Raw genomic sequence first — 13453 nt, 5'->3', positions numbered from 1 at the left:
ACTGGGGTAAGCAATTTCTTTGGCTTCTTAATCTGAACTCACATGGCCCCATCTTCTCACCGAGCTTGGATTAGATGAACTGCTGTTGTGGTCCAGGAGGACTCTTCTTATGTTCTCAGTATGTCTTTCATATTTTGTGGTCCATATTTGGTAGTGTGAGCTGTGAACTGAAAGTTGCTAAGAGCTAGGAAATCAGTGAAAGAATCATATGAAAAAATTCAGTCGAATGCACTTATTGGCCCAGTTAACCCATAACATTAAATCACTGTATAAAAGGGGTGTGGAACCTCGAGTTGGGGCCAAATACACCTCTACAGCCATGTCTTTCTGGCCCAAGGCTTTCTCTCCCCAGGCTGCATACCTTCTCCCCCAACACCATGTTTTCCCAGACTAGATCTCTAATTGGCCTTGCTTCGTATACTTTTTGAGTGTTTGTGCCTAGTTGGAATGTGTCCTTGAACTCTGATAATGACTTTTACTAGTTTAGATGGAGGACAGAAAGAGATGTGAATATTTGTGTAGAAACTAGCCTACTACATAAAGGTGCTATCCACTTTTGCTTCTCACCCAGCACTGGGATGTGGCATGCGGAAGGTTGTCCAGATGGCAATATGGCCATCAGGCTGGAAAAGGTTCCCCATCTATGGTTTAATGTGAACGAGGGTGCACACTGCTAAAAAATCTCTGTGGTGCTCTGCATCACGAAGAAAAACAAGCTAGAATCTGGCTTGTCACATTGCCCAAATCTGGGCTCATAGTTTGTTTCTTTCAAATAAATAGTAAGCAGTAACCACGTTTTGCTCTTGACTCTTGCTTGAGGTCTGTTTGGGGGAAACAAACAAGTCTAGGTTCAACATGCCCTACCCTGACTTGTTTTGTCTGTGTCCTGACAGCAGCAGAAGTTGGGAAGAGCCCCACAGGAACTTTGGAGCAGTGTGCACTAGCACACTGGCCGTTCACATTAAACCATAGTTTAAATCTAACCTATCATTTAATGTGATATGTGAACCAGGCCATGGCAGTTTCATGCACGAATAGGTCTGTCAAAATATGATATACCGACAATCTTTTCTCTAGACAAATCTTAATAAAATAATGACTTTTTGTCCAAGGATTTCTTTTTACAGGAGTTTCAAACTGGGTTAAGTTTGTGCGTGTGTTTGTGTGTAGCCACTATAGCTTGAATTTGTATGTAGGGACAGGCCATGTTGAACAGTTTTGCCATGTTCCCAGAGTTTCCGCAGTTTTCAACAGTACCCTTGGCTGGTAAGCTGCATTTAGGTGTGTGGCAAATCTGTTTACACAACCAAAATTTATTCAGACTGAGTTGATTAAAAAATCAACCTGTGTTTAAAATAATGACAAAACCCCATTGATCGAAGTATTTAGAATAATCATCTGTAGACCTTGTTCCAGTTCTTATGTGTGTAGATTAAGGGTGGTGAATTTATGTTCCTCCAGATGTTGTTAGACTCCAGCGCCCAGTATGCCTGACCATTGGACATGCTGACTTAGATTGATGGGATTGGAGGCCAATAACATATGAAGAGACCAGATCTAGACCATGATAACTGGTAAACTTTATCCACTCCAATCAAAGTGTGCTGTTGTGTTTGATCAGAGGTGTGCTGATGGTGTGATCAAAGACAAATCATACATATGTTGAGCTAGGGTGATGGAAACAAGTGGATCTTATTTGGCATAATTACAGGATAGAAATGTATGCAAAGCCAACTGGAGGTTGGACAGAGGAGGTGTGGTTTTAGAATGTTATGAGCAATGGAAATATCCTGGCTCATGGAGAGGGGGGAGGCAAAACTACCGTTTTTCACTTGCGCCGCCACTGTGCCACCTCTCCTTCACGCGGAGCCTCAAGGCCCCGCGCTAAATTCTCTGCGGCTGTGCCGCAGGTGTCTCTGCTGCTGCGCCGCCGCGCCTCCCAGCTGATCGCGATCGTGCCTCCCAGCTGATTCGCGGTCACATCTCTTTCCATCACCCCACGGACCAAAAAAACAGGCCACAACCAAAGGTTAAGTGTCCGTTTTTGCGAAGCGAGCGTACGCAAACAGGAATGGTGCTACTGTAAGTATGTCCGTACTCGCGAGTGTCCTTAAAGTGAAGGTCTGTATAGCGGGGTATTCCTGTATTAAGAACAATAATTTTATCAATATTTCCTTTCAATAATATCAGTATATTTTGTGAGTTGGAAAAAAAGGATCAGCAAAAGCAGCAGCTAGCAGACAAAGAATGACCTTGAATCAATACTGGGCTGTTAAGTATGCTTTGGAACTGGCACTGGCTGACGATCGCTTCCCTGTGACAGGTGAAATCTAGCATCATCTGAAGGGGCTCAGATTCCCTACCTCTGCTATAGACAAATACCACTTCCAAAATTTATTTATTTATTTATTTCATTAAACTTATAGACCGCCCCATAGCCAAAGCTCTCTAGGCGGTTCACAAGAAAATTATGAGATAAGCAATAAACCGAGACTATTGGAGTGCGTGGGGAATCCTTCATATTATTGTAATTAGAATAAATGCTGAGATCCTGCTAAAGGTGAGTCCTTTGAAAAGTTAGCATAGATTTGTTCTTGAAATTCAGGGATATACCTGTTTTATGTACAAGACTGTGGTTTATTACATTGGAATGGATGCTGCATTGTATAGGTACATATACACAACCATATAATGAATGGGAGGGTACTCTTGTTCATGGCAATTGCTCATTGTTATGTCTTGGTCCTCTGACATCACTGTCCTTGTCTTTTCCTTGTCTCTGCTTTCCATTTTGCTATTTGCAAGGAGTTGAGGAATTAGTCCATTACTTCTATGATAAAGCGTGGTACAGTACAACTTAAGATTTCTTCCTCCTTCCACTTCTTCACTTACTGTGTTTGCTGCCTGCATGGTGCATGCATGTTAAAGTTGTGCATGCAGTTGTCTCACTTTCTCCATCCCTCACAACTTAATAAGAAAAGGTTGCTCTGCAGTTCTTACTGAAATTGCAGTCAATGTTCATCTCACGTGTTATAAGCGAGAGAATCACATTTTCATGCCTGTATTTTTCTATACCTTACAGAATAGCATCAAGTTGTATGCAAAACTGCAAAGCATTCTAAGTAAATTCCGGTTTACTCTGTGTGTCTTACGTGGCAATTCTCTTCATTGATTTTCTGCTAGTGAGCACCCCACAAGAACTCGTGTAGAACCAGCCTTCACAGGATGCTGTTATATTGTGGCAGGGTACATTGGGCTCCTTTATAATAAGACATCTAGAGATACCTGGAGATGGATAATTTCTAGAACCCATATGTACTATAAAAATAACTCTTTACAGTGTTATAGGTGGGGTGTATCCAAAGGCACAATTGGTGTTTAATGTTTTGTCATAACCGGCTTCTTTTCTTATACAAATTCAGAAGTATTTTACAGCACAGTAAAAATTTTATATAGCACTTTTGAAAGTGCACATAGCATTTCATATGAGTTTTCATTAATCTTTATAATGTAAGAGGGGCTATTATATTTATGCTACAAAAGAATGTGGAGGTTTTAAAAAATTAAAATAAAGAGCAAACTGTTTCCATGGTTTAATTAGAGAAATGTTCCTTCAATTTAAGTTTGATAAGGTGTGTGGGGTTTTTTTGCCTGGCCCACACATTGATTTTTTAGATGTTGTGGGATGATCCTAAATTTGGCATTGAGATTCAATTTCAGGATTTGATTCTAGTTTGCTAATAAGGTAATTTCCCTTTTAAGAAGCTTATAATACATAAATGACAGCATAAGACTACACAGGTATAAATATAAATTCCATACTAATTCAAACTTCTGGCACAGAAGTCTTATAAATTTATTTTGTGGAATTTCCAGCTGTTCTATCTTTATTGTTCCTCTGATCTTGGGAAAGGATTTCTGTGTACCCTACCTGAAGGGGAAATTAAATTTCCTACTTTGCTTGTTTGAAAGCCAAGAATGTTTAATGCTTTTCAGGTTTTAAGTTTGTGAGAGGACAGATGGCAGGTTAAGTGACCTCTTACTAGGGAAGTGACTCCGAATTGTTAAAACAAATTGATTCAAAGAACTGTGCCCATAAAGAAAAATAGCATTAATGCTCCTTTGGTGAAGTAAGTACAGAATGTAGTATACAAGCTTGAGTAGGCCATATAAATGTCTTGATGCATCGCTTGTGCAAACAGGAGCTTCTTGGACTTAGGAGTAATTTTGAAAATACAGTGTTCTTCTGTTACGTTATTGGATGCATCCCACTGCTCTCATGCATCTTTGCAAAGATCGTATGACTTTACTGATTATTGTTTTATTATGCATAATTGGAGTGTAGCCATTGTAATGGTGGAGAAACAATCTACATAGCAGAAGCATAGAATGATCCCTTTTGCCTTCATCATCCACTGCCATCCACCTCCACTTTGACAGTCTGGTGATGTCAAGGTAGTGCATATAGGATCCAAGCTTGGATATTTTTTCTGGTCCTTCTGCTTGTCATTTTTCTGTTAACCATTTCCTTTCTTCCTCTTTATGCTCTAAGATAGTAAGATGTCTGGAAATTTAAGCACAGCAACACACAATGTTGCACATAATTTGGTGTTTCCTGCAGCAGTCTAGATGACACACACACACACCTGGAAATGAAAGAATTCTAGGTATGGGGTAGGATTTAGAGGTGGAGAACGGGGTGGGTTCTGTCCTTTTTCACACCATATTACAGTGTCTGGAACATGTATGCCTCTTTATGCTAGTAATAATTATGTTTTCATTGAGTTATCAGTATAGTTATCAGGTCATATGTTTTGCATGCATCCTGCATTTCTTTATGCTTCTCTGGTCAGAAATGATGGACTGCTAGGAAATGCAAGCAATGAATATTATGCCATGGAACACATTGTCATCTTATTTTGGTAAATTGAGTTTGAAAATGTTGATGGTTTAGAAATATTTGAAATTCTTAGAATATTGTTCTGCATTCCTTGATACCTATAGAAAGTGATTAGCAGCACAATTGCATATTTATTATTGATGTATTAATCATTTATCAAATTTATATTCTGCCCTTCATCTCAAAGAATCCCAGGGCAGCATATCTACTCAGGTTTGACTGAGTTCAGTGGTATTTATGCTCAGGTAAATGTGGCTAAGATTACAGCTTTAGAAAGTTAAAGTCCTTTGTGTCAACAGAACGCTTTCATTTTGTAAAGGAGGCTTCACAATGGCTGCAATCCTAGACAGTGATGAAGGGAGGGGCACGAGTTTGTATGGCTAGAGGAGGGTTGTGTAATATGTATAGAAACATAAACAACCAGATCATACCAAAACATTCAGCTTCTATTGCTCTCATATAGCAAAAAGGAAGGTTATTTACTCTGCAAGTACACCTGACCGGCAAAGTTTATGAATGTTTATATTCCACTCAATCATGAATCTCTACGACTGGGCAGTCTGAAGTCCACTTAAAGCATTTATGGCCCAGGGAGACACCCTTAACTACATGCAGAGTATGTGGGTGCTTTCATTAGAGGCAACCTCCACCTCCCAAGCAAATCCCCAAGTTGCTTTCTAAACTGCCCTGAGCAATAAAAGGGTACAGTTGGGGAGCTCCTGGTAAGGAAGCTTGCATTTCACTTTGTGCCATAAATGTTGGCTTGTTGAAAAAAAATAATTCACTTCTGTTTCAATCAAAATAAGATGAAGCTTGTGAAAAATGACTGTGTGGGCAAAGGAAAATGGGTAACCCCAGCCACATATCAGAGTTGGCACATGGAAGAAGGGGGAGGTAAGGACCTGGCCCTCCAGCTGGATGCAGTTCTTCACCCCTGGTTCAGCATGCCATCTAAACCCAGACTCATGGTTTGTCTCCTCCAGACAAACCGTGAGCTGTAAACCAAGATGGCTTGTCTGGGTCAAGACAAACCCACAAGCCTGGGGTCAGATGACACTCTAAACCAACTCATGGCTTAGCTCAGAGCAGCATGACAGAGAAGTAGCAAAGCAGCAATATTCTTTCTAGGAACTCACACATTTGCACTTAAGCTATGGTTTGGCTTACGGTTGTATGTGAACCTGGTCTTTGACTAGCTTTTGATACACCTCAACCTACTGTAAGTATTGATGTAGAAAACTTAAATCTGGGCTTTTCATATGTTGCACTAACTGGCAATGTGTTGATCTCCAAGGCGGGGGGAGGGGGATACTATGAACCATGGAATCTCCAGTTCTTTCAGAGTCAAAAGTTATTTGGGGGGGGCATATTCACATTTCTTAAAGCGCTATATGTAAACTCTTATGTAGTGTAGATTTTTTTTAAGTGCTAGCGATTCCAGAGGCAAAAAGGGCCAGTAATTCCATTGGTAAAATCACATGAGCCTTTACATAAAATGCAGTGAACGTAATAGGCTATCTAAGTGTCTATTCTGACTGGTGGACATTTTTTTGAGGTTTCGGGCAGAGATCTTTCCCACCCCTGCTGTCTGTGATCATTTAAACTGAGACATTGGTATGAATGTGGCCATTGCATGCAAAATTCATGCTCTTTCACTTAGATATGGATTCTTCCCTATATTTATCATGCTTTTCTGGGGAGTGGTGATGGCAGTATAAAATCTCCAATCCCAGAGTCCATTTTGTATAAACCTATTATGCAGTGGCTTTATTAAAAATCTCTTTGAAGTTTTTGAGCAAATTAGGGAAACTTTATAATCAAGCCTTCCATGCGTCTCAACGTCTTGAAAAAAGTAAGCCTTTGCAATGCATTGCGAAGTATTATTTCAAACAAATTTGTGCAACAAATTCCTTTTGTCAAGGATGAACACGTAGCCCTTGCCCTAATTTTTTGCAGCCCTTGACCCAATTTCAGAAGCCCTTTGAAAGCTGTCTGTCCAGAACTCTGGCAAAAACAATCTATTCATCCCCTTCTAGCCTGTTGGGCAGAGAAGAAGTAGGGAAAGAAGGGTGGCCCCACCACTTTTGGCAGCCACAGTTAACGTGGACCCTGACAGGTTACTGGCAAGGGAATATAGCCCTCGATGAGGGGAAAAAGTTGCCCACCCCTGCCTTATGTCCTCGGATCTTATTTAATAGGTTCAGTGTATGAGCACTTAATAGGAAATGATAGGTGTAACTTCTCATTCACGTGTGTGTCATTAAATTTGCTTTATGCAAAGTCATCAGTTCTTGAGCATTAATGTTCCTTTTGCTACAGTAGTATGTTTTATTTTCATTGTTTTATCTGGCTACTTTACCTGCTACAGTTGAGTCAATAAATTTCTCTCTGTATTGCACAATTTATTTGAGATTGCTGGATTTTATTCTTTTGTTGTTGCTGCAGATGTCTGGAATGTATTGTTTCATTTGTCTTTCAGATGTAAACTTTAATGGATAAGTTGAATTTCAAAGTACCATAACAGATCAGTATGTCTTGCGTTTATATTGACTGCTTTCCCCCTAATTGTTGGCATGTAACTCTCTCTCCTATAGCCTCAAGTACTACAGCCTTCCAGCCACCTTCCTCGTTTCACAGACCTCGCCCAGGGAAAATTAATAAAAACATCACTCATCGTGGCCCACAGTGAACCATCAGAAGACCAACAGAGAAGTGGTGGCCATGAATATCAAAATGCTGCAGATGGCTCCTTCAACAGCCTAAATGAACTGAGCACTTTAAATACACAGTTAAATGTAAGGAAGTCAGAAGAGAATGCACATTCCACCAAGAATGTAAAAGTTAGAGAAAACCCTAAAGAACTAACTGGTAGAAAATTTAGTACATTACGTTCTCATCCCTCTTCTCAATCATCTTCCCAAGTAAATACTCAAGAAGTGCAGACCAAATTAGTTCTAAAAAAACATTGCTCACAGACAAACCAGGCTTCACCGCCAAAGACTTCAAGAGCCACAAAGACCCCAAAGCAGAATGCTTTAGTGCCTCCTCCAGTAACCGTTGCAGCACCATCTCCAAATGGCTCTGCTTCAAAGGAGCTTGAACAGCTGCCACCAAGCAGCCTAACACAACTGCAGACGGCATCCAGTCAGTCTGAACTGAGTCATAAGAGCCAGAAGACCTCTAAACTTCGTCCTCCAACTGCTTCCTTTAGGCCCAAGCAAATGACAAATCCCAAAATCATGATACCTCCTGAACCTCAGAACGCCTGCTCCAAGACCACCCGCTCAAGGCAACTAACACAAGCAAAAGAAAACATGCAGAAGCAAGATTCAAACATTCATTCTGGTGATAGTGTGGCTTCTAATCGGCATTCCCGCCTTCCTAAACCAAAGACATAATTGAAATAATGACTTGCATATGCACATCTTCTTGTCCTGTATAGTGAAGCTGCTTACCCTCATCTTTTCTTGTCTCCGTCAAGATTCCTCATCAAAAGCACTGAATGCTGCTGTTCTTTTGGTACTGAACTGTTCTGTTCTATACTTGATTTTGTGCCATGTAGAAATGTGCATCATTCTTCAAAAGCCTGTGCTATCCATTGATTGCATTGCCCATAAGTCCCTTTAAAGATAGTTTGGTTTAACACTAATGTTTGCAGTGACTACTGGTTGCTAGAGTTATACACCATTTGCTTGAGGAGGATGGTCTGCTGGCTGGAAATCTGACCCTTAGTAGTCTAAACTACTGAATAATAGATAGATATGCCTACATGTTTGGTTCTGACATCAATTATAAGTGATTAACAAATTATACAAAGCTGGTCTTTTTTTATCTTCATTCTCAGCCATAATTCTAACTGTATCTCAGAGACCTATGCAAAATGCTCCTATTTATTACAACACTGAACTCAACGTTCTTAATTATGTATATTTAGTGTTGAACTGAGGTTTTATTTTTTGCCAAGAGGATCCCAAATTGCTCTGTTTGCTTTTTGAATCTATATTTCACTACTCACCAACAAAATTTCACAGGGTGAAATGGATCTTAATTATATTTTAAACATTCATCCATCCATGCATTGTAGATATATTTCCACAACCTTTTCATGTAGGCTGTTGTGAAATGGTATGTGATGTGACTCTGGGAAGAATGGGTCTATGTCATCCATATTGAGGATTTTCACAACGCATCTTTCATTTTAATACTTAACTTAATTGTTAATTATTTATTCATTTCTGTGCTTTTGCAAGTCTTAAGAACCCAACTTGAAATGTTTGCACGAAACTTTGCCATAAATGTAGGGATTTGAAGTTTATTTTTTCATAATAAAAACTTGTTTTTTAAAAAAAGATTTTTAAAATACAGAAACACTTTGGGAAATCTTGTGGAGTCATAAGAACAGAACTGGTACTCCTTTCAGAGATTAATAATACTGTATTTGTGGCTAGTTCCTAGGTGTTGAATGAGAGATGGAAAGTGACTGGTAAATTAGAAAAACTCTCTTAGATACTCTGTCCGAAGATGGTTGTAGTTAAGTATTTATGGCACAATGAAGTGTAAAGATATACCTATAACTTAAATTAGCAAATATGCAATAAAATGTTCTATAAAAACATTACAGCCCATAAAACCAAAGCTGTAGTAGCTTAACTACATCTAAGTCTTACTCCAACACAAACCAGAGAACAACTTTTGTGCTTTAAATGAAGCAGATATGAGTACATTAGAGTAGCAGCTTAGAGTCCTTTGTTGAATACTAGATCAAATATTGATTGTGCAAAAATAAAACATTATAAAAATGAAACCAGAGCACCTGTAGCTTTGGCTTCTTTTAAGCCAAGAGTATCTGCCTCCCTCGGAAGGGATGTTGAAGAAACATGCATTAACCAAACATGATCCATCAGTCATAAGACTGACCAAGAACATCCACTTAGGTTAACTATCTATGCACCACTTTTACACCTGCAAGATCATGAATTCTTGGTTGCTTTCCTCAACTAGGGAATACCCCTTCCCAAGAATTCCCAATGGCAGAGACCACCTTCAAGAGGCAACACAGGAGCTGCAGGGTTGTGAAATTTAGCCCTACCTCTCCGTTAGCGCAACTCCTCCCAGCCTCTCATGGTTGAGGGATAACTTCTGAATTAGAGAGCCTACATGGCAAGGGAGGACTCCCCACTTCAGAAGTTACCCTTTGAACGTAAGGAGCTGGGAGGAGGCACACAGCACCTCTAGAGCCCTTTTGCATCTATAATGCATGAAAAGGGCTAAAGTACAACCAGCTTCCTAAAGCACTGCAAACATTTAAAACTTCAGTTGCCTTTTAGTGATCAGGGATAGGGGTAATATGAGGACTTAAATTTTAAAATCTACAATGGTTTTCTGTTGTGGCATTACCTACTCAAACCTTGAAATGGATTACAGCTGAGATTCTCACATTATACTGTTTAAATGAGGCTGACTTAACACATCTGTTTTTATATTCCATCTGTCTAGATAAGTTAAATTGTCACTTTGAAGAGTGGTTCTCTCATATAAGTGTTATAGTGCACTGTTCGTCAACCTTGGGTCCCCAGATGTTGGACTATAACTCCCATCATCCATCATTGGCTAAGGTGGCTGGGGTTGATGGGAGTTGTTGTCCAGCAACATTTAGGGACCCAAGGTTGAAGAACAGTGTGGCAGCAGATATTTTAACATTTAAAGTGGCACAGCAGTTTGTCATATAAACACTTTTATGTCTAGTTCGAGTCAAGGTGCATGCTTACTCTTTGAACAACAAATATAGCAGGATTCCATACTGTCATACAGTTGGTTCTCCAATATTTACACATTTCTGGAGCAGAAGTGCTTCATGTATCTGCTTGCCCCTTCAGATGTGTTTATACATTTTGTCAAAGAGAGCAGTCTGGCTGTCACTAATAAATGAAGTTTTATGACTGATTTGACTACATCCTGCTATTCTACATCTCCCTTTGTTCAGTCACATTCAGTCCAGCTACAAAAAATGAAATTGCCAGCCCACCAATGTGTACTTTTATGGTGAGCAGTCTAACAGCTCTTCTGGGAAGGAATTGCCACTTGCCCGGGGCGAGTACTCTAAGTTGTATTCAATTATTAAATACCTTTGCATCACATGTTAAAGTCTGGATTTGTATTAATGCTTCTGGATATAAATTAGAAAACATTCAAGGATTTATTTTTTAAAAATTAATACTAAAATCACTGTATTACATAGGGCACTTAATGACAGGTAAGCACTGGAACCGGTCATGGTTCTATTTATATTAATATTACTAAAATAAAACCAAAGATAATTTTAAGATTGCATGTGCCATTTTTTTAAATGTCAAACTGGCAATGAAGAAGCGAAGCTGAGGATAGCAACTTGGTTTTATGCAAGTTTGAGATGGGTAGCCTAAATTGTTTGTGCTGCAGCACATATGCAAATTGGGGTTGTGGGTGGCAGGGTGAGTTGGCTACCATCACTTTATGAGTTGCCATGGGTCACTACCACACTACCTAAGGCTGTTATCTGACAGAGGAAGCCAAGGTGGGAACTGATGGCTTTCACCATCATGCATTTGTCAGTCTCTAAACCAGATGTGTGAACTTTCCCTGAGTATAACTATATCAAAGAAAGTTACAGTGTATGTGTAGAAAGTCCAGAGTATGAGACAAATATTTTTTAGTGGATGAGAGGGAAGAGGGAAGGCTCACTGTAGTTTATAGAAAAAGCTTTGTGGGATGCCAGGCCTGCAGTGGGACTCTAATGGGTGAATGTTTCAAGAAATACGAATATTTATTTGAAGGGAAGAAATGCCATTAGTACCAGTAGAAATTATTTTAAATGCACATATAAAGCAATTGGGATATTGTTTAGGCTTTTAAAAGAGTGTATTTCATCGTTCTACTTTGCGCAATAATTCCTAAAGTATTAAACTACTCCTTAAACATGTATAATGAAAATATTGATCTTTTAACAATAGATGTGAAAGTGGAACAAAACTAATTTTGCACTTTAAACTATGAGCTCTATTGCTTGGAGTTGTGCCTAAATTAACTCTAAATGCCTGTGGTTGAGTTAGTTTTCATTATATATTGGAGTTATGGTTTAGGGTTTTAAAACAATGGAAGCTTTCCGTGGACAATGCAGCTTAAAAATGCCTCCAGCCACATCCACTCCCTGCCACCTGTTCTTTATTATGTCCAGATGTTCATGGTATCACTTCATTACTGCAAGATTTTGTCCCTCAAATGTTTGTCTCACTAAACACCCACTTATTTAACATCTGATATTTATATAATGTTGCTAAAAGTTTCTTTCAAAAGAGAAGCCCTTGTGGACACACTTGCCAGAACTGAGGCTTAAATACTCAATTTTGCAGAGGTTTGTCCTTCAAGTTTTATATGGTTGGATATTACTTTTGAGGTGTTATTGAACGAATGTGCAATACTAAACCCCCCTCCAACTTGAGTGAATCATTTGTGTAATCAATGAGCATCATATCTTTCAAGTGGTTCACAGATATAAATGTGACGCAACTTCAAATCCAACTATGGTGAAGCTCAAGTTGACAACACACAAATCAACCCTTGGTTCTCAAATGCTGTTTTTTTGTTTTCATGCAGCTTAGATAACGTGAATGGCATTTGTAGTTTATTTTGTCCCTTGCATGTCAATCCACGTGCATTCATGAAACGTTTTGTATACTGGCAGATTAGCATGCCTGCGGATGACACATAATTACTTTTTGCATAACTGTCTTTGATAGAGATGTCTTCTCATGCCATTAAAATGGATATTGGTTTTGGAATGTGATTTCCATTTTATCTGTTTTTTTATCAGGTTGCAGAGGTTCTCTGACCACCATAGACACAATTCAGCAAAAGTTAAACACTTAAGGCCTGTTGCTTTCAGTAGGAGAGTTAAGCTTGTGCTTGGCTTTCCCTTACTGAAATCAGTGGAATTTAAGTGCTTAATGTTGGTGAATTTTGCCCTGTTGAAACACAGTTGTGGTTGTAGATCCGGATTTTAGACTTTTCTACAACCATGCTATAGGAAAACTCAAAAATATTTTGATCACTGCTGTAGTAAAGCTGCTCACTGCCTACATAAATGTCAAAAGCACCACAATAAATTGGTATTAACTGCAGTGTTAGTATTACATTCGGTACTAGCTGCAAAAGTACCCTTAATACAAAAATATTTCTTTTAACAAAAAAATTCAGAGTAAATACTGTATATTGGAACTTGCTTGTAAAGATGATTTAAAAACTTGTATGTAAAGACTTTCCTCAGTGTTGCTTTAGTGAATAAAATTCATAATTCTGAATGTCTTTTGTGTGTTAGCAGTCATTTGTATATGTGTGGCTTGCTAGGTAAATTCTGGGAGATACAGAGCATTCTGAACCTTAATTTTAAAATGATTATTCTGCTGCCTAGTGTTGTCAATAGAAATCGGTGAACTGGCAAACAAATTGCCAGGCTTTGGGCTCATTCACATGGGAGCTGAACTTCGCAGTAAAGATGCAGCTTGTGCCATCATGATA

General features: G+C 39.0%; 1 protein-coding gene across 10 annotated transcripts in view; it reads left to right on the top strand.

Annotated features, from left to right (window-relative positions):
* CCSER2 (coiled-coil serine rich protein 2) overlaps positions 1-13240 on the top strand; it is a 65342-nt gene extending 52102 nt beyond the window's left edge. For 7 of the 10 annotated variants that reach the window (XM_061635051.1, XM_061635049.1, XM_061635053.1 and 4 more), the window contains exon 10: positions 7495-13240. In XM_061635051.1, the coding sequence (XP_061491035.1) occupies positions 7495-8298 (804 nt within the window). In that variant the 3' untranslated portion in view covers positions 8299-13240. Of the gene's footprint in view, positions 1-3187; positions 3247-7494 lie in introns of all 10 variants that reach the window. The other 3 variants (XM_061635057.1, XM_061635056.1, XM_061635058.1) reach the window with 2 other exon arrangements.
* Positions 13241-13453: the final 213 nt, after the last annotated feature.

Source organism: Rhineura floridana, chromosome 7 (genome assembly GCF_030035675.1).
Source record: "Rhineura floridana isolate rRhiFlo1 chromosome 7, rRhiFlo1.hap2, whole genome shotgun sequence".
Taxonomy (NCBI): domain Eukaryota; kingdom Metazoa; phylum Chordata; class Lepidosauria; order Squamata; family Rhineuridae; genus Rhineura; species Rhineura floridana.
Note: the sequence above shows the minus strand (reverse complement) of the source record. Positions and strands in the feature narration are given on the sequence as shown.